The sequence below is a fragment of the Xyrauchen texanus genome, chromosome 13 (genome assembly GCF_025860055.1).
Source record: "Xyrauchen texanus isolate HMW12.3.18 chromosome 13, RBS_HiC_50CHRs, whole genome shotgun sequence".
NCBI lineage: Eukaryota > Metazoa > Chordata > Actinopteri > Cypriniformes > Catostomidae > Xyrauchen > Xyrauchen texanus.
In genome coordinates, this window is record NC_068288.1 from 4,471,145 (window position 1) to 4,494,840 (window position 23,696).

The 23,696-nt window shown below is 44.6% G+C and overlaps 1 protein-coding gene across 1 annotated transcript in view; it reads right to left on the bottom strand.

Moving 5' to 3' along the window:
• Nucleotides 1-23,696, bottom strand: part of LOC127654355 (diencephalon/mesencephalon homeobox protein 1-B-like) — a 28,993-nt gene that overhangs the window by 5,120 nt on the left and 177 nt on the right. The window contains exons 2-7 of the mRNA XM_052141492.1: nt 20,942-21,111; nt 18,352-18,358; nt 14,059-14,245; nt 13,456-13,828; nt 12,544-12,560; nt 9,210-9,249 (exon numbers count right to left, since the gene is read on the bottom strand). Coding sequence (XP_051997452.1) covers nt 9,210-9,249; nt 12,544-12,560; nt 13,456-13,828; nt 14,059-14,245; nt 18,352-18,358; nt 20,942-21,095 — 778 coding nt within the window. The 5' untranslated portion in view covers nt 21,096-21,111. The remainder of the gene's footprint in view (nt 1-9,209; nt 9,250-12,543; nt 12,561-13,455; nt 13,829-14,058; nt 14,246-18,351; nt 18,359-20,941; nt 21,112-23,696) is intronic.

Consider the following 23,696-nt stretch of genomic DNA (forward strand, 5'->3'; position numbering starts at 1 on the left):
AATGAAGGCGCCCACAAATGCGTCTGGCGTGCCCATTCTATGGCCGCTCTGTCACACGACCAGCCCTATGTGTACAAAATGTGCCCACAATCCAGTGTTCACTTCTGCACACAAGCACTGCATGTCTCGTGTCCCCACCAGAGCACGCTCACATAAAGCGGTTACGAACCGCTCGAGCGCTAGAGTCAATAAATGCGCCCACGAATACGTGCGCGCGCCCATTCTCTGCCCGCTCTGTTACACGGCCAGCAAACATTCCTCTGTGTGTAAGTGCTTGCGCATCACGTAACAGATGTGACTCTTTCCCCATTCATTCCAATCGGGAAGTCACTCACAAAACAGCCTGTTCATGCTGTCTCGCGAGCAATCATGCATGAACACACTAAACGATGCTCACACATTTTGTTCAGCTCTGTGTGCGGCAATCAGAGCGAATTGGCCATTCACCCTCTAGCGTTACGCTTCAAAGCGTGGGAAGCTATTCCAGGGATATCAAGCGGGTGTTAAGCACAATACAACAGGGCTATTTGCTACAGTTCGATCGCCGCCCTCCTCGCTTCAGAGCGGCTCGAAACCACTGTGAACACGGAAGCAGCGTGCATGCTTCGTTCAGAAATAGCAAGCCTTCTGTGCAAAAGGGCCATGAGAAAGTGCCACCCTCTCTGAGCGAGTCGGGGCTTTACAGCCGTTATTTTCTTGTTCCCAAGAAAGACGGCGGCCTCAGACCCATATTAGATCTCAGGGTTTTGAACAAGGTGTTTGCAAAAAGACCGTTCAAAATGCTTACAATCAGGAAACTCCTCGCGCATGTGCGCCAGAGGGACTGGTTTATTTCTCTCGATCAGAAAGATGCATACTTTCAGATTCAGATAAATCCCCGTCACAGGCCATTCTTGAGATTCGCCTTCGACGGCCAGGTTTATCAATACACCGTCCTCCCGTTCGGCCTGTCCTTAGCACCCCGTACTTTCACGAAGTGCATGGATGCGGCGCTCGCAACCCTGTGGAGTCAGGCTTTGCGAATTTTGAACTATTTGGACGACTGGCTGATTATGGCACAGTCACATATGGAGCTTCTGTCTCACAGAGCAGTTCTCCTCAGCCATCTGAACAGTTTGGGTCTTGCAGTCAATTGGACCAAGAGCTCACTACAGCCCAGTCAGACAATTTCCTTCCTTGGAATAGAACTAGACTCCGTGGCAATGACGGCTCGCTTATCTAAACAGCGCGCACGCCGTGTTCAGCGACTAGCCGCATCCTTTCAGATGAACAGCCTCACGCCTCTGAAGAAATTCCAGAGAGTGCTAGGTTACATGGCCTCAGCCGCAGCAGTACTTCAGCTGGGTTTACTGCACATGCGCCCGCTTCAGCATTGGCTAAACACCCGGCGTCTCGCCGGGCTTGGGCCACAGGCCGCCAGCCCATCAAGGTGACTCAGACCTGTATATCAGCTCTGCAGCCCTGGACAGTGGCCGAATGGTATCAGCGGGGAGTGACAATGGGAGCTGTATCTCGCCGAAAAGTCATCTCGACAGACGCGTCCAACACGGGTTGGGGCGCGGTCTCGCGAGGGCTCTCCGGTTTTCGGCCTATGGTCAGTTCAGGAAAAGCTTCACATAAATTGTCTGGAAATGATAGCGGTCGAGTACGCGCCGTGCGCTTTCTCCCGGTCATTCAGGGTCACCACGTCCTGGTCCGTTCGGACAACAGATCTGTGGTATCCTACCTAAACCGTCAGGGCGGTGTCAGATCCAGGAACCTCTTCCATCTGACGAAACGCATACTGAGTTGGTCCCAGTGCCACCTGCGCTCGCTGAGGGCGACGCACGTGCCAGGCCACCTGAACGACGGCCCGGACAGACTGTCCAGAGACAATATTCCCCCAGGGGAATGGTCCCTGCACGCTCAAACAGTCCAGACGTTATGGCACCTATTCGGCAGAGCAGAGATAGACCTCTTTGCGTCCAAAGAGAACTCTCACTGCCTAATATTTTTCTCGAAAAGCGAGGACGCGCTGGCCCAGGACTGGCCCAGACGCCCGCTTTACGCCTTCCCTCCCGTCTCGCTATTGCCACAGGTAATGCAGAGGATCAGGGAAACGCGTCACTCGGTGCTCCTCATAGCCCCGCATTGGGAGAATCAGACATGGTTCCCGGAGCTTACGCAGCTGTCACTGACAGCGCTGTGGCCCATCTCAGTGAGAGCAGATCTCCTCTCTCAAGCTCGCGGCACAATCTGGCATCCCCACCCAGAGCGCTGGGCGCTGCATGCGTGGGTGATCAACGACTACCCGTCGCTCTGCCAGAAGGAGTAATAAACACCATCATACACGCTAGAGCCCCTTCCACGAGAAGACTCTATGCGTCAAAATTGTCTGTGTTCTCAAAATGGTGCACCGACAGAGAACTGGACCCGCGGACATGTGGGGTGTCGTCGCTGCTCGTATTCCTACAAGAGCTGCTGGATAAGGGCAGATCCCCATCCACGCTCAAAGTGTATGTGGCGGACGTTGTGGCGTTCGCTGAACCCCTGCACGGCCAGTCATGGGGTAAAAACGAGCTGGTCATCCGCTTCCTCAGGGGAGCTAGAAGGATGAACCCCCGCGCCCCCATCGGTTCCTATCTGGGATCTTTCTATAGTTCTCGAAACTATGAAAGCCCCCCTTTCGAACCACTTCAATCCGTGGATTTGAAATACCTTTCACTCAAAACCGTTTTTCTGACTGCCCTGTCATCATCAGTCAAACGTCTGGGAGACCTTCAAGCGCTGTCTGTCAGTGCTGCGTGTCTTGAGTTTGGACCAAGTGACTCCAAGGTCATTTCAAAGCCTAGACACGGCTATGTTCCCAAGGTGATCGGTACTCCTTTTCAGAGCACAGGTCATTTCCCTATCGGCGCTGCCAGCACCCGATAGCGAACGCGACGCCAATCTCCTTTGCCCGGTCAGAGCACTGAGATTGTATACTGCGCTCCGCCGCTTTCAGACGCTCTGAGCAGCTTTTTGTTTCGCTCGAGGGCGCACCAAAGGTCTCGCCGCCTCGAAACAGACACTATCTAGATGGATAGTGGACGCTATTGCTGCTACATACGCGTCAAAAGGTTTAATTTTTTTAATTAAATTTAATACGCTACAGCTCCCCTGATGAGCTGCACTGATGGGTCACATTCCACACAGACAGGCACCGCCGCTCTGTCGTTCCCTTCCCACTATGTGCTTATGTATTACACAATCAATGACCCGCATTCTTGCCGGCCAAATATTATTTCCCCACTCATAAGGGCTCCCCCGGGTCCCTCCTTAATTCCCTGGGGCTCATACAGTGGATGCTTGGCGCGACGGCGTTGACAATGGGTTCCCGTAGCGTAAGCTAGCTTATGCAATACGAGAGAACCTCTCGTAAGAGAACGTGATCGTTTACCTAACGTAACCTCGGTTCTCTCTAGATGAGGGAACGAGTATTGCGTGGCCGGCCGTGCTTCGCGCCACGGCGACTTTTCGCTTCAGTCAATGAAAACCAGGGTTCCAGCCTACGAACTACGCTTATATGCACTCTAGTCACGCCCATTTTGGCGGGCTTTGATGCAGTGAGCGCGCGGACGCCTCTCATTGGATGCGAGTTCAACCAAGCTCGTCTATAGGCTGCAGCAGTTGCCGCAGAGCAACCTATGAGCTCGCTAGATAGCCCGCTCAAGGTCTGCAGCTGCCGTACTGCGTTGACAATGGATACAAAAATTAAGGATAATTTTTTGGCTTCAATATCTCAGAAAAGATGAATCTTTCCCGTAGTGTAAGCTAGCTTACGCAATACTCGTTCCCTCATCTAGAGAGAACCGAGGTTACGTTAGGTAACCGATACGTTTTTATGTGTTACACTGAGTACATTAGTACTTAGTATTAAAGTAGTTTACTGAGACATTTGTTTAATATAGCTTAGCTTTAAAAATGGTCATAACCATGGATTTCGTAAATTTATTTACATATTTTTTCTCTTCACCCACAGAAAACAAATATATAAATTAAGCAATATAGTCCTCCTATAATAGGTTTCATTTGAATTAATGTGTAATTTATTGAGAGATTATTGAATGGGACTTTTAGAGCAGAAGTTCACACATTCCCTCACAATAGTTTGCTTTCCCTTGAGTGATGATACTGTCACTCAAGTCATCAATGCAGCGGCATCAAACTCTTCAAAGTGAAACACTTTCTTCGCTCCATACAGTGAAAAAAAAAAAAGAATAGTTCCATCATGCAATGTCTTCTTTTAACACCAAGACAAGCTGATAGTTCAAGATTAAAGTCACAGCTCCAACTTCAGGCAGCACGCTGAGGTAAGTTTTGGCTCTAATTCTAACGCAGGCTTTTCTGTGTTATGAGATGGATTGGGCCCTGCAATGGATTGGCGACCTGTCCAGGGTGTCCCCTGCCTTTCGCCCAATGTTAGCTGGGATAGGCTCCAGCCCCCCGCGACCCTGTACACAGGATAAGCGGTTGACGATAGATGGATGGATGGATGGATGGAGATGGATTGGATCTCTCATTATGCCTACAGTCTCTACTCTGGAGCAAGCAGCAGACTTAAAATGAATGGACTGACCACATCTCCATTTGTTTTTATTTAAAAGTTTTGTAATATTATTATGAATATGATATCTTTTGAATATTTTCAGGGTGATTCTGTAACTGGGCTCTTATGCCATAATTTTTAAGTGTACATTTTTAAATCAGTGCGCAATATATCAGTGTGCTTTGTCCCGCATGTCATAAGCAATATTTATGCATTTACTCCGCGCACTCGCGGGGGTACGGAAACTAGCTATATCAGGCATATTAACTGTATAAAGCCATATAAACAACCAAGTTAAGTGTAAATTTCTGCCATTCACGTGATCGTCAACTGGAGTGCAAACAGACAGCATTTCTGTGTGTGCACAGCGAGGTGCGTGAGGCGATCGTATGGCAAAGAAAATGGCTGTGTCCACAATCGTTCACTCATTCACAATTTCCTATATAGTGAATGGCAGTTATTGCACTATATCTCAGCAGTAACTGAACAAAATGAGGGAATTTGGACGAGAGTGTCGGCGATATGGGGGCTGGTGCAGAAACGTAACATATGAAATTTTTAAATACTTATTTGTTATTCTTATTAAATAATATATTAATACAATAAATCTTCATTCTGTTTGTCATTTTTAATATATACTGTGTTAATATAAAGAGTACACACATTTGATGAAATAAAGAGTACATTTTAAAATGTATCTGTATGTTTGGTCTCTCTATATGTTATTTTTATCCAGTAATGATTTGTCAAAAAGTTATTTACTACATTCAGCATGAACTAAAACATTGCAGGAATGAAGAAAGCAGTACACTCCCAGCTCGTACATCTTCCCCATGGTGGACTGTGGGAAATTAGTGGTGGTGGGAGTTGTGGTGGCGTAGTGGGCTAAAGCACATAACTGTTAATCAGAAGGTCGCTGGTTTGATCCCCACGGCCACCACATAGGATTGTCCCTGTAATAAGTGCACTGTAAGTCGCTTTGGATAAAAGCATCAGCCAAACGCATAAATGTAATGTAAATGTAATTAACCGTCATCGAGTGTACTTGAAATGTACACTTGAAATTAGAGTGCATTGTGGGTAAGAATGAGTGAACACAAGTAGGGAAAGAGTCGCTCACTCAGAATTCCGACACTCCTACAAAATGGATAGTGGTGGTTTCAGACACAGCGAGTGTTCCACAATCAGGGTTGGTGCCCTATGTAGGCTACGTACTCTGCATTTATAGAGCGGTGGTACTGCTGTACAGCACTAATTATCTAAATACTTACGAGACTGAAAACTGTTAGTACACTGAAATAAGAATCCACACAGGACTTTAAAAGCTATGAAATAGCAAATGAAGGCAATATATTTCAGCATTATATCAAATGTCTTTGGACATTTTAAAATTTTCACTGTAATAATTACTAGAAATGTTCTCTTCTTATTGACAAATTCATCCAGATCTGACAAGAGCCCTTAAAGGGTTAGTTCAGCCAAAAATTAAAATTCTCATTATTTACTCACCCTCATGCAGCCCCAGATGTGTATGACTTTCTTTCTTCTGCTGAACTCAAATGAAGATTTTTAGAAGAATTTCTCAGCTCTGTAGGTCCATACAATGCAAGTGAAAGGGTGGCAACATTTTAAAGCTAAACAAACAAACACAAGTCAGCATAAAATAATCCATAAAAATCCAATGGTTAAATCAATATCTTCAGAAGTGATGTGATAGGTGTGGATAAGCAGAGAACAGATCACATTCACATTCTTCTTGTGTTTTTGGTGATTCACATTCTTCTCTGTATATCCCCTGCTGTCTAGCAAAAAATGACAAATATTGATCTGTTTCTCACCCACACCTTATCATATCTCTTCTGAAGACATGGATTAAACCACTGGAGTCTTATGGATTACTTTAATACTGCCTTTAAAATTTGGCCTACACAGCTAAAATAATCTTTTAAAAATCTGAATTTGTGTTCTGCAGAAGAAAGGAAGTCATACTCATCTGGGATGGCATGAGTGTGAGTAAATGATGAGAGAATTTTCATTTTTGGGTAAGCTATCTCTTTAAAGTGATAGCTCAGCCATAATTTAATATTCTGTCATAATTTATCTACCCTCATGGTGTTCCAAACCAGTGTGAGGCATTGTATAATGTGGAACACAAAATATGTTATACAGAATGTTAGGGACTAACAGTCTCTGTCACCATTCAATTTCAAAATATATATATTAAAAAAACATTCACTGAATTACTGTAAATAGTGACTATTAGTGAGCATTCTGTCTAATATCTCCTTATTGTGTTGCATAGAAAAAAGAAAGTCATACAAGTTTGAAACAACATGATTGTGAATGATGACAGAATTTCCATTAATAATAATCAAAATTCTGTTGTATATGTTCATTGTGTATTATGTAATGGAATATTGGGGAGTTAACGTCTATTATGTCATTTGTGAAAGAAACTACTTGTGTACTCTATTAATTGGATACTTTCTTACACTTACTCAAGTAATTATTTATGTTAGTACTTTTACTTCAACTTGAGTAATTATTTTTTGGAAGTAATTGTACTTTTACTTGAGTACAGTTTGCCTACTCTACCCACCTCTGCCGACAAATGTGACCTCAGGAGGATGCATTCTTCGAAATGAGACACAGCCAACGTCTGGTTAAAAAAATAAATGCAACCAGATTTGAGGTTGTCACAATCAGTCTTAAGACTCGTGAGCACCAATGGCATAATCGCTGAGTCTCTGATGTCAAACTCGTGTCATTATGTTTGAGGCACTACATTTTTAATGTGTTACAATGGCTGTGTCTCGTTTGGAAGGCTTTATCCTCCGGAGGTCGCATTTGTCGGATGCATACGTCATTGAGGCTGTCTCGTTTCAGAAAAGCATGTAGGACTCTTCAAATGCATCCTTCGAATGCAACCTTCTTTCATGGGAATTTGGAGGATGCATGAGGTGTGTCCTTCGTGGGAACGCACAACCCACAATTCTTTGCTTCAACGGAAATACGGCAATTTGCCAGTAAATATGATGTTCAAATGCAAGGAATGTTAATTCACAAGTTGAAGTACCTCAGTAGATGGGGGCAGAGTATATAATATGTATAATTATATTAATATATAATTAAAATAAAGTATTAGACTAAAAGTAAACCTGTAAAATCTATTTTCTTTTCTATTTACATCATTACATCTCCTAAAATGTACCTTGTGCATTCCCTTCCATAGAGACTTTGTTCACTTCTCACTCAAAGTGCTCTCACTTAGTAAAGAGTGGCATGCTGTCATAGCAACCATGTTACATTCCATTTCCTTTTGTCCTACGAAACCCGTCTCATTTAAACAAGGCTTGTTTAAAGGAAGACACAGCATACTGCAGCCTTCAAAGGTTTCATCCTACCTAGCACGCAGCCTTCGAAAGGAGACTCAGCCAATTAAACTTGCGCTGGATGTGTTACAGTGGTGACCATGATCGATGACTAAAAACGTACATTTAGGTTTGTTCTTCACATAAAATGATTGTAAGACCTGGAATGAAACAGGTCACTTCAGCAGTGCAGGATGTGTACAGACAGATTAAATAGACAGATAAACAACAGATCAAATATTAACCACTGTGAATAAATGTTGCTGATTTCAAATTAAATGAAAATCACACCCCCATCATATCTCACAAGGACAAAATTGTACACCAACATTGTGGCAGCGGGGGCGTGGTCAAGCGCCCGTCCGGGAGAGAAAAGCGGTAAGGGCGCTCACACCTGAGCTAAATGATGACTAACACCTGTCTCTAATTTCAGTAACATGAGGAGAGCGGCATAAAAGGGCAGGAGTGACAGAGCACGAGAGGGAGAACCCGACCCAGAAAGCTGAACCCTTGCACGTTGTCAAACAAAAGAGAGAAAAATAAACTTACCCCTTAAGTTGACGCTTGTGTCTGTCCCGCCCTTGAACAGTGCTACAGTGGTGCAGAAACCCGGACTATTTTTTTTTTTTTGTGATGGAACCAAGTCAGCCCGTAGAGTCCTCCCAGCTGGCGGAAATCCTCCAGTCCCTCGCTAATCTCCATCAGGGCCACCAACAAACCCTGCTTGAGCTCCGCAGGATCAAGATCGGCGGTTCTTTGAGGTCATGCGGGCTCAGGCAGAGGACCGACTCGCTATCCGGAGCCTCCTCAGCCAGGAGGCTGCGCCAGCATCAGCCGCGACCCGACACCAGCGCCACGCTGCCCCCGCCCATGTTACAGAAGATGGGGGTGGCAGATGATCCAGAGGCCTTCCTCGACTTGTTCGAGAGGACGGCTGACATCTGGGGCTGGCCGCCCGAACAGTGGGCAGCCCGCCTAATTCCTCTCCTGTCCGGGAAGCACAGCTCGCGGCGCAACAACTGCCAACGACGAGCCTCCTGGCTTACTCCAACCTAAAGAGGGCCATCCTGCAGCGGGTTGGTCGGAGCCCGGAAGAGAATCGCCAGCTCTTCCGAGCATGAAGATGGAGAAGTCCGACCGCCCGCTTGCGCTTGTTCAACGGCTCCGGACGCCTGTCGGCGGTGGCTGCTCGCGGGGACCGCGACGTCGAGGGAGTCATCGATCAGGTGGTACTGGAGCAATTCACGCAAAACCTGCCCAGGAGAACGGCGGAATGGGTCCAGTGCCACCGCCCGGCGCCGCTGGAGGCAGCTGTTCAGCTCATGGAGGACCACCTGGCGGCGATACCAAGGACAGATGAGCCCTCCCCTCTCTCCCCTTCCCCTGTGTCTTCCCCTGTTTTCCCCCTGTTCCCTCTCGCTCTGCTCTCTCCCCAGGTCCCGCTCCTGCCCCCGCCAGGCGTGGAGGATACAGTCGACCTGCTTCCCGGTCGTGGGAGAACCCGAGCAACCCTTCCCCGCCTTTCAGTCGCTCTCCTCCTCAGGTGGTGGCGCTCGCCAGCACGGGTGCGGCCGTGGCGCCTGGGCCGGTCTGCTGGAGGTGCGGGGACCCGACCACTTCCGGATCAGTGTCCGCTGATGGAGGTGGGGACGGTGGTGCGGGTCTCCGATGTCCCGCAGGCTGCCCCGGTCGGGCTGGAGCGCATCGGATCCCGGTAAGGATCCAGGGGGTACATACCAAGCTTTGATGGATACCGGCTGTAATCAGACCACCATCCACCAACGCTTGGTTCAACCCGGGCTTTGGGCACAGCTAAACGAGTGAGGGTGAGGTGTGTGCATGGGGATGTTCACAAGTATCCCTTGGTGACTCTGGCGATTAAATTCGGGAGAAAAGCATAGTGTGGAGGCAGCGGTTAGTTCCGCCTCACCCATCCGCTAATCTTGGGTACTGATTGGCCAAATTTTAGAAATGTATTAGAGGGAGTCTGTGCGGATGGGTCCTGCATGAAAGTAAAGAGATGTGTGATGTGCGATGCTTTGGCGGGGAGGCGGAGCTGGGCCGCCCTCGGCTGCTCCGAAGTGACGAGGGAAGGGGCTGAGGGTCACCCTCCCTCAGGGAGTTCCCTGAGGGGACTTCCCCTGGAGCAGTCGCCGATGAAACCCTTAAACACGCTTTGACCAAGTGAGAGTAATCGATGGTCAACAACTCCGCCGGGTGTCGCCATTTCATATCCGTATTTTTCAGTTATTAAAGATCGGTTGTATAGAGTGACGTAGGACGCTCAAACAAAGGAGGAGGTGACACAATTGTTGATTCCACGGAGCCGCCGAAATGGTTTTCCAGGCGCTCACTATAATCCTATGGCCGGTCACCTGGGGAACGGAAAACACTTTTCCGCCTAATAGCCCGCTTCTATTGGCCGGGCATTGGCGGCGACGCCCGCAGGTGGTGTGCGGCGCGTCGCGAATGTCAGCTGGTAAACCCACCGCCACCCCAAAAGCGCTTTGCGCTCTTCCATTGATCGAGGTTCCTTCGAGAGAATTGGAATGGACCTCGCCGGGCCATTAGAACGGACGCCACGCGGACATCGCTTTGTGTTAGTCCTGGTGGATTACGCAACGCTGTATCCGGAAGCAGTGCCTCTGAGCAACATCTCAGCACGCAGTGTTGCAGGGGCACTCTTCAAGATAATCTCCGGTGGGGGTTCCGAAACAAATCCTCACCGATCAAGGCACTACATTTATGTCACGTAACACTTCGCGAACTTTACGAATTGTTGGGCATTAAGTCGATTCACGACTAGCGTGTACCATCCTCAGACGGATGGGCTGGTGGAACGATTTAATAAAACGCTAAAAAATATGATTCAGTAAATTGCGCACGCAAGACGCTTAGGAATTGGGATAAGTGGCTGGACCCCTGTTATTTGCAGTACGAGAGGTTCCGCAAGCCTCCACGGGATTTTCCCCATTTGAGCTGCTATACGGACGACGCTCACGCTGGGTCCTCGACGCCATCCGTGAAACTTGGGAGGAGGGACCTTCCAATGCCAAAAATGAAATTCAATACGTTCTTGATCTTAGAGCAAAACTCCATACACTGGGGCAATTAACACAGGAGAATTTGCTCCAGGCTCAAGAACGCCAACGCCGGCTGTATGACAGGGGTGCTCAGCTACGGAATTTGCACCGGAGATAAAGTGCTTGTATTACTCCCAACATCGAAGCTCAAAATTACTCGCCAAGTGGCAAGGACCCTTTGAGGTCACACGACGAGTAGGGGACCTCGATTATGAAGTTAAGCTGCATCGATAGAGGGGCGCTAGCCAAATATATCACCTCAACCTCCTAAAATTGTGGAGGGAAGAGGCGGCCTCTGTGACGCTGGCAACGGTAGTTCCGAGAGGGCGGAGCTCGGACCGGAGGTAAACAAAGCCTGCGATCCTAACACCCCGGTTCCGTGTGGAGACCACCTCTCACCACGCCAACTCGCAGAGGTTTCCGAACTGCAAAAGGAGTTTGCGGACGTGTTCTCTCCTCTACCGGGCCGCATAGACATCATACAACACCACATCGAGACCGAGCCGGGCGTAGTGGTACGCTGTCGCTCTTATCGCTTGCCCGAACATAAAAAAAATAGTTCGAAGAATTGGACGCGATGCTGGACATGGGAGTAATAGAAGAATCTCACAGCGATTGGTCCAGTCCGGTTGTCCTTGTTCCCAAGAGCGACGGGTCTGTCCGCTTCTGTGTGGATTATAGAAAAGTCAACGCGGTGTCTAAATTTGACGCCGCACTCCAATGCCCCGTGGTTGATGAACTGCTCGATCGGTTAGGTTCTGCTCGGTTTTATTCGACCTTGGATCTAACGAAGGGTTATTGGCAGATCCCCTTGACACCAATATCCCGCGGAAAAACGGCCTTCACCACGCCGCTCGGATTACACCAATTCGCGGACGCTTCCTTTCGGTTTGTTCGGGCACCAGCCACGCTTTCAGCGTCTCATGGATAGGATCCTCAGACCGCATACTGCTTACGCCGCTGCTTATCTAGATGATATCATCATTTATAGCAATGATTGGCAGCGCACATGCAACATCTGAGGGCCGCCCTGAGATCGCTACGGCAGGCGGGCTCACGGCAAACCCAAAAAAGTGCGCGGTTGGGCGTGTGAAGGTACGGTATCTGGGGTTCCACTTGGGTCATGGCCAGGTGCGACCCCAAATTGACAAGACCATGGGCGATTGCGACTTGCCCTAGACCCAAGACCAAAAAGGGGGTGAGGCAGTTCCTGGGGCTGGCTGGCTATTACAGAAGATTTGTGCCTAATTATTCGGATGTCACCAGCCCGCTGACTGACCTTACTAAAAAGGGGGCTCCAGATCCGGTCCAATGGTCGGAGCAGTGCCAACAGGCGCTTATACAGATTAAAGCTGCACTTTGTGGGGGCCGCTTTGCATGCACCTGACTTCTCTCTCCTTTTGTTTTACAGACGGACGCTTCAGACAGAGGGCTGGGGGCCGTACTCGCAGGTGGTGGAGGGAGAGGAGCTCGGTGCTGTACATTAGCCGAAACTCTCCTTGAGGGAGACTAAGTACAGCACCGTGAGAGAAGGAGTGTCTGGCCATCAAGTGGGCGGTCCTCACCCTCCGATACTACCTGCTGGGGCGGGCCTTCACCCTCTGCTCGGATCACGCCCCACTCCAGTGGCTCCACCGCATGAAGGATACTAACGCCCGGATCACCCGTTGGTATCTGGCTCTCCAGCCCTTTAAATTTAAGGTGGTCCACAGGCCGGGGTGCAGATGGCTGCCGCTGACTTCCTCTCCAGAAATGGGGAGTGGTAGGCAGGTCGGATGACGCCCCGCCTGAGTCGGGCGGTGGGGGTATGTGGCAGCGGGGCGTGGTCAAGCGCCCGTCCGGGAGAGAAAGCGGTAAGGGCGCCACACCTGAGCTAAATGATGACTAACACCTGTCTCTAATTTCAGTAACATGAGGAGAGCGGCATAAAAGGGCAGGAGTGACAGAGCACGAGAGGGAGAACCCGACCCAGAAAGCGTAACCCTTGCACGTTGTCAAACAAAAGAGAGAAAAATAAACTTACCCCTTAAGTTGACGTTTGTGTCTGTCCCGTCCTTGAACAGTGCTACAAACATATAATTAAACAATGCTAAAATGCCCATTGTGTCAGTCAGCTGACATCAAAGGTTTCACGTTGAAAAGAACGTATTTGCCGGATGCATTGTCAAACTGACGCCATAGGGCGCTTTTGACGTATGTAGATTGACGTGCTGGGCTTTTGCACAAGTGTCAGTCTTTGACGCCTTGGAAGTGAAAACGTGTTGTTGAAATGGGTGGCCAGTACATTCTTCCTTTTTGCGTTTGATGGATGAAAGAAATTTAAACAGGTTTGAAACAACAGGAGGCTGAGTCAATGATGACAGAATTAACATTTATGGGTAAACTGCTCCCTTTTTAGTATTGTGAAGGAAAATGTACATAAATATATATATACCTGATTTGGGGCTGAGTGTTTTGCAGGATGGCGAACTTCCGTCTGTCACCAGGGGTGGACCAGCCACTTTTGGTTCTTCTTTGACAGACAATGATTCATCTTCTTTGTCAATAATGTCCTCAGCTCCTGACTCCGCCCCTGACTGTTCCGGTGAGGTGACATTAACCTCCTCATTCAGCTCACAGGAAGGGGGACATGTGAGGCCACTCCCCTCTGAAGGGGAGGGCGGAGCTTGAGATTCAATGAGCAGAGCATCTCCATTCCCATCTTCTGGAGTGCCCTCTGCCCCAGCTTCCTTCAACCGCTGAAGCTGCTCTTTCTGCAAGCTGCGTTGCTTCTTGCGGAACTTTGCACGCCGGTTTTTAAACCAAACCTGTTAGAAATTAGAAGAAATTTTCATTTGTGAATGTTTGGTCAGCTCAGCTATAATTAAAACAATAAGGGAAATCAACCTGCGAATTGCTTACTTATCATTTTCTCTGCTTATGAAGACAGAACTGGAGAAAGTGTTGTAATTTCTAATACTTGTGATTGGCTATCATCAGGTGTATGTCTGTGACCTCACTCCAGGTGGTGGGTGGGTTTATGTTTCTGTGAACTCACCTGGACTCGAGCTTCAGGTAGGTTGGTGCACATGGCCAGGCGTTCACGCATGACCACGTCAGGGTAGTGAGACTTCTGGAAGGTTTTTTCCAGAGCCTCCAACTGCTGGGCGGTAAAGGCCGTGCGGCTGCGACGCTGTTTCCTGTGATGAGAGCCGTACCGCGCCTCCAAGATGATATCTGAAAATATGTAGCAATTGAGGGTGATGAATATCTATCTATCTATCTACAGAGTTCCCACTCTTTTCAACCAATGAATTTCCATGAATTTCCCATGAATTAAAGATAATTTCCATGCCCAAACATTTTAGCCTTCCATTCTGGGAATGGCACCAAAATCACATAATTGCAAATTTGTAAACAACAACAAAAGAAAGAAAACACACACACACACACACACACACACACACACACACACACACCATTGTTTGATAAAAGCTAAACTGAAAACCTTTCATTTTAAATTGAATCCATACAAACACATTGCGTGAATCCTAAAATGGGTGGGGATTAGCGACACATCATTGTCTCTAATGGTGCTTTCACGCTTGGTTCGATTGCTTGGACCACACCCAAGTTTGTTTCCTTGTCTCTCCCTCTGGCGCCGCTGTGAGTAGCAACAAATGGCAGCTGTTTACCATTGTAACTAGGCAACAACTCAAGAAGACATCAGTTTAGCTGTGTTATTAAAGTATTCATCTCTTTGGATTAACCACCAAAACTTTACATGCACAAAGCAACACTTGTGTTTGTCTCCTGTGAATGCATTGAATGTGCAATAATGTTCTGAAAATTAGCGTTTGTCTACCGTGAGCTCGCGTGGATGCATTGCAAGAGCTATGTGAGCAAGAATAATGTGAGCTGCTCTCTGAAGGGGATTTGTTTAGACACAGGCAGGTGAGAGAAATGCATTATACCATAATAATTGCGATCGAGAGCCTGCAAAGATGCAAAGTATACATCATCGCAAGCGGTTTACCTTAGGGCTGGGCGATAGGACAATGTTATCGCATATCGACGATATCTTACAAAGAACCCGATGCTGATTGTGACACTCAATTGACCGAAGATGATCGACAATATCGGGAAATGAAAAACGTCTCGGTTACCTACGTACCCTTGGTTCCCTGAGACGAAGGGAATGAGACATTGCGTAGTAATGCATATGGGGAGGTCCTTCATACACGACCATTTTTAAACCCCTCTATAATAACGCCAATATTCTAATATTGGCTATGGTGTTTGAGCCTGTTTTGGTGTGAAACTGACCGCTATAAAAACAGGCGCACAGACACCATTTCCTCAGAAAATCTGACTGAGAACAAGGAGCGCATCGCTTATGCCTCAAGAACTCTGAGTCTTGTAGTGCGGCTAGTGTTCACAATGTCTCGTTCCCTTCATCTCAGGGAACCGAGGTTACGTATGTAACCGAGACGTTCCCTTACGACTCAGTCCACTTGACATTGCGTAGCAACACATATGAGGAACAGAATCCCATCATGCTGCACTACACAACATAACTTCCCCGAGAGGAAACATGGCAGCACAGTCTTATGGGATGACGACCGACATGAGCATGCCGTAGTGAGTGATCCTTGTGATGACCAGGAGAAGAGTGCTCATAACAAATATATTAACTATAGTCATATAGTATAATTAAGGGCATAAGTATATATATTATTCATTTGGCTAATGAATAGCAAGTGCTCTAAACAGAAAGGACTTGTGAAGAAAGACACATTATGTCTAGGTTGTAAAACCTCGCTAATGTGTTTTGAGAGCACCATCCTGCTGCAAAACATATGTCTTGTAAGGACACACAATTCGTCCATGCCGATGAGGAGGCCATGCCTCTTGGTGTGCTTTAACACCAATTCGTCAGAAGGTGCACCACCTACGCTTTGAAGGGTGTTGTCAGGACCTTGGGTACATAGTCTTTCCTGGGTTTAACAGTGGCTCTTGAAAGACCAGGGCCAAACTCGACATGAATTGTCGACTGATAATACATGAATGTCACCTACCCGTTTTACTGAGGCCAGAGCCAGCAGTAGTGCTGTCTTAACGGAGAGCATGAACAAATCAACATAGTCCAAAGCCTCGAATTGTGGCCCTGCAAGAGCATTTAGGACTAAAGTTAAGTCCCAAGTTGGGAATGTAGCCGGCCGAGGTGGGTTTAATCATCTTGCTCCTTTTAGGTACTTTATGATTAAATCATGCTTGCCTATTGAGGTGCCGGTTTCATGTGCGTGATACGCAGATATAGTTGCCACATACACTTTGAGCGTTGACGGGGTGAGTCCAGTGCATACCTGTCAACATTTGGTTTTCAAAATCTCTTCATGCTGTAAGAGGTAGGCTCATGCTGTTAAGTGTACTGCACGTGTTAAGTGTATTATTTACACTGCAATACCCATAAATGAAAACATAACTTAATTTATTAATATTTCTTAATTTTTTTATTTGTCATTTTATTACAACAAAACATCACAGTTTTTAACACTGGTACAAACACATAACACTGTGGTACAAACTAATTTAACACATTTATTTACAGTTCATTCCTTGAGCATCAATAACTGTCTCTCTTTTGTAAACATAAGTACAGTATGTTTTGTAAACATGAATATGTGCTCACTTCTTTTTTGAAGTGTTGTAATTGTATGTGGCAGATTTAGCTGCTCTCACTGCCCTCTTGGACAGAGTGTATTTTGAAACCAAACCGGTGTGGTTTATTTTGCAGGATAGGAGAGAGCAAAGAGTGCTGTTATTCATGCTCATGCGATTTTCTGTAACTCTCTGTCTGTCCTTTCGTGATGAAGGATGAGATGGCCTGTGTGCCCTTACTTGCCTCTTCTGCGCGATGGTGCCGCTGTGTTTTAATGTGCTGGCTAATGTCATTTTTCCCGCCGTGGCCTACATTAAAATCAATGCGACATACCTTACAAAAAGCGTGGAGGTTGTCTATATGACTGGGTAAGATGCACGTAAATTGTTGCGTCCAACATTGTTGAAATTTACAACTGTACTTCAGTTTCTTTGCGGGGACACCGCCTTCATCTGCCATCATGTCTATCGGCTCGCTTTCGGGTTAAACTTTCAGCGACTGCGCAACTGGGTTATACTAGGTTGCCAGGTTGAGGTGACAAATGGGTTGAAGTTGTAAATGGTGTGTGGATTGTGTGAATATAATGCATTTAATACAATCTGGCAACTGATCAACATTAGACAAACATATTGGTCCGATTAATAATAATAATTGGCGATTATTCATAAAGGAGTTTGGGCCATGCAAATTACGGGAGTTTCTCGGGAGAAATAACAAACTGGGAGGGGTCCGGGAGATAGGGCTAAAAAACGGGAGAAACCCGAGAAAAACGGGAGTGTTGACAGGTATGGTCCAGCGTCAAATCGCTCTTGAAGAAATATTCGAATTTCATGTATGGGGCAGTTTACTGGGTCCTTGCTGTGTAAGAGACACCAATCAAGGAACACCTTCCATTATTGTGCATAGGGGCGTCTAGTGGACGGTGCTCTGGCTTGTAAAATGGTGTTTATCACTGAACGTGTCATTTCTGGTACATGTAGTGCACTCCATTCAGGGGCCACACATGCGTGTTCCACAGCTGGGGCTGGGGATGCCAGATCGTACATTGCTACTGAGAGAGGAGATCCTTCCACAGGTCGCGCGCCAGGACTTGAATAGTTCGTTTTGAACTTCGGGGAACAATTGTGTGGGATGCTGCCGTTTGATGGCGTTCGGACTGCTGGAAACATTCATCGAGGCGAGACTGTTCAGGTTCCTCTGGGGGAAACCAGTCAGGGTGAAGCTCTTCATCTGCCCTTGTAAGGACGCGGAGCATCTCTCTGTCAGTGGCGTGTGCGCGTTCCTCGTCCTCGATGGGGGGGAGGGACAGTAGCATCATCCACTGACTATTTGCCTGATGCAGCGAGAGACATGACATTGTCAACTTCCCCAGCATCAGATCTGCCAAACAAGACAAGGCCGCATGCTCCTTCAGAGGGCCGGAGCTCGTCTCGCTCATAGCGTACTGGGAAACATGTGCTTCATGGAGATTGAGGGGATTGTGGGGCCCCTCAAATTAATTCTGCTCGACCTTGTGGCCCCGCCGTGCCTCCTCATGTGAACCATCGGGTATCACAGAAGAGGCGGGTGGGAGGGTGCAAGATGCTGAATTATCCCTCAGAAGCGATTGCGATTCATGAGCAAAGCGACTTGAGACTCATGTCCTCACAGTGAGGACAGTCTTTCTCCATGAGAGCTGACTCTGTGTGGGTGCAGCCTAGACAGATAACACAGCTCTCATGCTTTTCTGATGGCGGGATGTGTCTCTTGCATAAGGAACACTTACGGAACGGCATCTTGAAAAATACACAAATACGTAAGTGACTCTTTTAGATATTATATAAATATCACACAAATACAATTGCTTTTTAAAGGATACTCTACACCTGCCGACATGCTGCAGAGGATCAGGATGCTGAGGTCCGTTCACCAGCGAAGCGTCAAGCGGCGAGGTGGAGAGATGTTCGCCTGAGCATTGCAGGGGAGCAGAGAGTCTTCTCGCTGCCGTGAAGATTCCGTCCGCTGACGTGTGTGTATCGATGGCAAAGGGTAGAGGGCTTCGAGACAAGAGATGATCGCTGTCTTGAAGGAAGAAATTCTGAGGAAATGTTTTTCTGTTTTTATAGTGGTCGGTTTCGCACCAAAACAGACCGGGCTCAAACACCATAGCCAATATTAGAATATTGGTGTTATTATAGAGAGGTTTTAAATAGGTTGTGTATGAAGGCACTCCCCATATGCGTTACTACGCAATGTCAAGTGGACTGAGTCGTAAGGGAACCAAGGATCTAGGAAGTCAGCAAATATATTAAACAGTAGCCCAGGTTGTGAAACTAGCATCCGCTACTTGCAAAATGCGATGAGGCTGAATCCAGTTCATGCGCAAGTAATTTTACTCATCTACCCGCAACAGGCGGGCAACCTGTAAGACGTCTCGGAGTGTCACATGACAAGGAATGCTGTTAGAAACAAAGACGCACGCTTGAAGAAACACACTTATTATATTTTTAAGAACAGTCTAAGATAAGCCTTCAGTGCTTGTGTCTGATTCGATGTTTGTTCAGAGGAGTGCAGCACGAGCCTGTCTCGTGGAACAAGCACACGTAAAGAGTTTTCACATTTTTTTTCTGTTTCATTCCTCTGAAAACTGTTTGCAATAATAATGTCCTCTATAAGAATGCTGCAAATGATCTAAGATCATCTCAGGAGGTGCTGTGAGTTTAGTTTGCTTTATTTCCACAGACCAGTTTGCGCTTAACATGCATTGTAAACGCAACTATACAGGTTCAGTAATATATTTCTTTGTATTAAAGAAACAAAGACGAAAGTGATTAAATCATATAATAATACAAATATAAATTTAGCAGCATTATTTTGGGAACACAAGGGAATTTATTAGGCTTTATTATTATGACTGTAATTATCTTTACATTTATAATTTTCTTTAGTTCTTAATCTTTAGGCTATTAGTAATTTCCACCTGTTGTCATTGAGGTATACTTGCCTGATGGCAAATATGGCAGTTGGAGACAGTGAATGTTTGGATTTGGGGAGGTGGTTACGATTTTTATAGTTATTTTATATTATTATTTTAATTTAGTTTAAAGTGCAATTTGAATTTAGATATGTCTTTTGTTTATGTTTTTTGTGTTTTGATAAATTAATTTAAAATTAATTTTCACCAACCCTCAGCAGGGGGGTTGATGATATAATCATATAGTTATATCTTTGAGGCGCTTATCACTAAAATATGTTTTACATATCGCCCAGCCCTAGTTCACTTCTATCATTTGGTATGACTACAATCATATAAGCAGGGAATTGTACTGGAGTTCACATGAACTGTACCCCAGGCCACTTTTTCAAGTAGACTCAGGTGCAGTTCCCGGGTGTGCGGAAAACAGTGTTCACATTATCCAAACGAACCAAACTTTAATGTCATTCGAACCCAGGTGTGCACAAAATGTGCTGTCATGTATTCTAAATAACATGATATTTTTTAAACTCTTCACCACGTGTTTTTAATCCAGTGCAACGTAACACCCTGGTTAAATATTTTAGAGCAATAAATAAAAATATGTTAACTATAAAAAAACTAAATCCAGGCCAGGAAATCACAATTTCAAAATTCCCTGATACTTCCAGGTTTTCCATGACCATGGGAACCCTGTATCTATCCATTCATCCATCCATCCATCCATCCATCCATCCATCCATCCTTCCATCCATCCATTTATCTGTGTTTTCAAAAGTATGACATAACACAAATGGAAGTGGAGTGTGACTGGTTGTGTACAGTCAGTCATAATGCTTATTTTTTTATTTTAACTTGGGTGAATATGGGTAAATTGGGACAGTTTTAGAAATGTTGTCATATGACCATTTTGTCAATGCCATATGACCTGGTGTTTTACCTTGAAATCTTGGGATGTATCTTACCTTAGTCAAAAGCAAAAAAATAAGAAATAGGCTACTAGCCTAAATATTAGAAATAACCTTTAAATACTTTCTTTTGACAAATCCCCTGAACTTTTAAGGCAATACTGATTAAGTGGGACACTTCATTTTCCATTTTAAATAAGCTAGACCTGTAAATAGCCTATTGTTAAGTTTACAAAATAGTTATTTAAAAAATAAACCAGTTTAACTCTCCCACTAATCCCATATTCACCCTCTTTTTGTCAAGATGTCAAAGTTGCCTTATATTTGTTATTACCCCCTTTTTACATCGTCAAATCATTTTTTTTTTTTTTACAACAGCGACAAAATTATTTAGTCTAAAAAAGGATGCTATCCTCACCTGCCAGTCTCTCCGCGAGCGTGAGCGCGTGCACGGAGGGCCGGTATTCGGGAGCGTGCTGCGCGTGCTGTGAGGCCTGTTGATGCAGGTTGTACATGGCGCTCAGAGAGTTCATGGCGTGCAGAGAGTAGCCGTTTACCCCGTAGTGCTGCATCACGTCCCTCTGATAACTACAGATGAGTCAGAAAATTACTGACGTGTCTAAAATAATAATTTAACGTCAAACTTTATGAGTTCACGGTGTTTTTGAGGTTGCAGTTTGGTTTTCATGTTAGCGGCGCTCCACATAGGATTTTGATGGTCATGTTCCTAACACATAGGTCTATAATGCTCATAAGATAACTACATTTAGAAAAAGAAAAAAAAAAAAAACGAATAACCATATCTATCTGGCCCAAAAAGTTATTATTATTTTTTTTTAGCCTTAATAAGTGCTCAACTTCTAAAGTTTGTCTATTAATATGAATAATTTATTTCTTAATAAATCAATATATATAGGCCTATATGTTACAAAATAATAAGGAAAATTTAAATATATTTCTAAATATTTCACCTTCATATTAATATATTTGTTGATACACAGCATTTAGCCTACGCATTTCAATTTCTTAACAAAATTAATTGAACATTTATTAATCTTTAATAAACAAATGAAAGTTCAATAATTTATTTTGTTAAACATTATCAATTTTATGGAATTTTATTAGGAAATTGAAATGCATAAATTTTAAAATGATAAAATATTTTTTGAGTGTACAATTGTCTTTATAATGTCTAACTCAGATTTTTCTTGCGAACACTCAAAAAATCCTATATTAATAGATCTGAATTTTTATTTATTAAAAAAAAATGATGCCATTGAATACAAAAAGGCCTAACTGTTTTTATCTGTCCTCTTTTTAAGCAAATATCACATAATAATATATTTGCCTTTTGACATTCACATCTTTATCAAACAGAAAAAAAATTATCTGGCACTATATTTTTTAAATTCTGTAATTTTATTTTAAATTAAATTTTTATTGACGCATGTTTTTGTTCAGTTTACAAGCAGCCATGACGATCACTGGATTGGGGTTTGTCCAATTCAATATGTAGTAGATGTTGATAATTCATTTGAGGAATGTAACAAATATTTGCCAATTATATTCATTTCTACGCATTCTCTTTAACAAGGACGAAGTGCCTAGGGCATATATGGTTAGATGTCAGTCTTTCAAATAATGAGAACTGCCTCCCTTATAATGGGATGCGATAAACAACAATATAGATAATATAACATTAATATTAGGATATAAAAATGCTATTACACATGCACTATAACTTATTTATGACTAATAGTGGTTGCATGCAAGTTTGTTGTTGTATAACTCACTTTAATGATATACGGCACATTTTAATCTGAAACCTTGAATTTTAGGGTTATTTGCTCATTTCTCTGAGCCTACACAAGAAAGATGTATAAGGAATTGACCCTTGTCAAGCAGTGATCTCCATTTAATCGCTCAATGGCTACAGTGGGAATAATCTCTTTATTGGTCATTAGTATTATTTGAGGCAAGAATAATTCTAAGCAGCCTGAGGGTTTTGGATTTAGTGTTCACTAAAGAGCCCGTTGGCATTTGTGTCACTGACACCATCTCGTCCCCAAGACAATTCCCCAATGTCATCATATTCCAGCCACATGGGAATATTTTAATTCGGCTGAACAAAAAGTGCTTTGCTAAACATTTACTTAGCCCTCCCAGCGTTAAACTCAATTGGTGCGCGGTCTCGGTGGCGTTTTCTTCCATCGTCTCGGGGCTGCTGTTGGCGGAGATGTAGGCTATGCATGCTGGTCCCATTGTGCCGCGTCTGAAGTCGGCTGTCATGTCCGGTCTGACATGGGACGACAGTTAGTTTGCGTTTGTACCCGTATAAAATAAGAAAGACTTGGTTTGACGACATGGTGAATGATGATGTTGATGATGATGATGATTATTATTATTATTATTATCAAGATTTAACAATCCGTCACAATTTCTCTCAACCTGGCATTGCTGACACAGCAACATGCCTTTTAGTAAGTTATATACATTATTACACAGAGAAAGATTACGCCTAAAATATACAGCAACATTTTTTTTTATAAAGGTTTTGAATTAAAAGCTAAATATTCGGGTAACACATTAGTATTAAATAGGCTAACTTTCAATCAGAAGTCATAAACAAAATGTATTTCTTGGCATTACTTAAATGTGCGTTCAAAAGTAAATATAGAATAAAATCATGAGATTTTACGAATCAAACTTTATGATGTGCTCATGCAACATCCAAATAAACTAGTTTGATTCAAGCCAGAAATATTAGGCTATTTAAATTCACTGATTCAACCAGACTACATTATATACCTAAATTATGTGAAATGTGCGTATAACTATAGGCCTAAAATTGAATAGCAAGAAATAAATCATCCATTTATTATGGGGACATTTTTCCCCAATATTTTGAATTTTGGGGGCATTTTGGTCACGTTTGGTGAGCCCTGGTTATTTTCCGAGCTTGCATGCTCGGTGGCACATTTTTTTTATTCTTATAGTTTCCTAATAGCGTTGTTTAAAGCCTTTTAAACATTCTCACTTTTTATTAGACTTTTTAACACGCAATATTTCAACAGGCCTCAAATCTAATTCTAAAAAACTCTTGAATTTGTCCTGTTATACGTTAACACAGGCAAAACAGTCTATTTTAACATTTGAAAACAGCTTTTAAGATT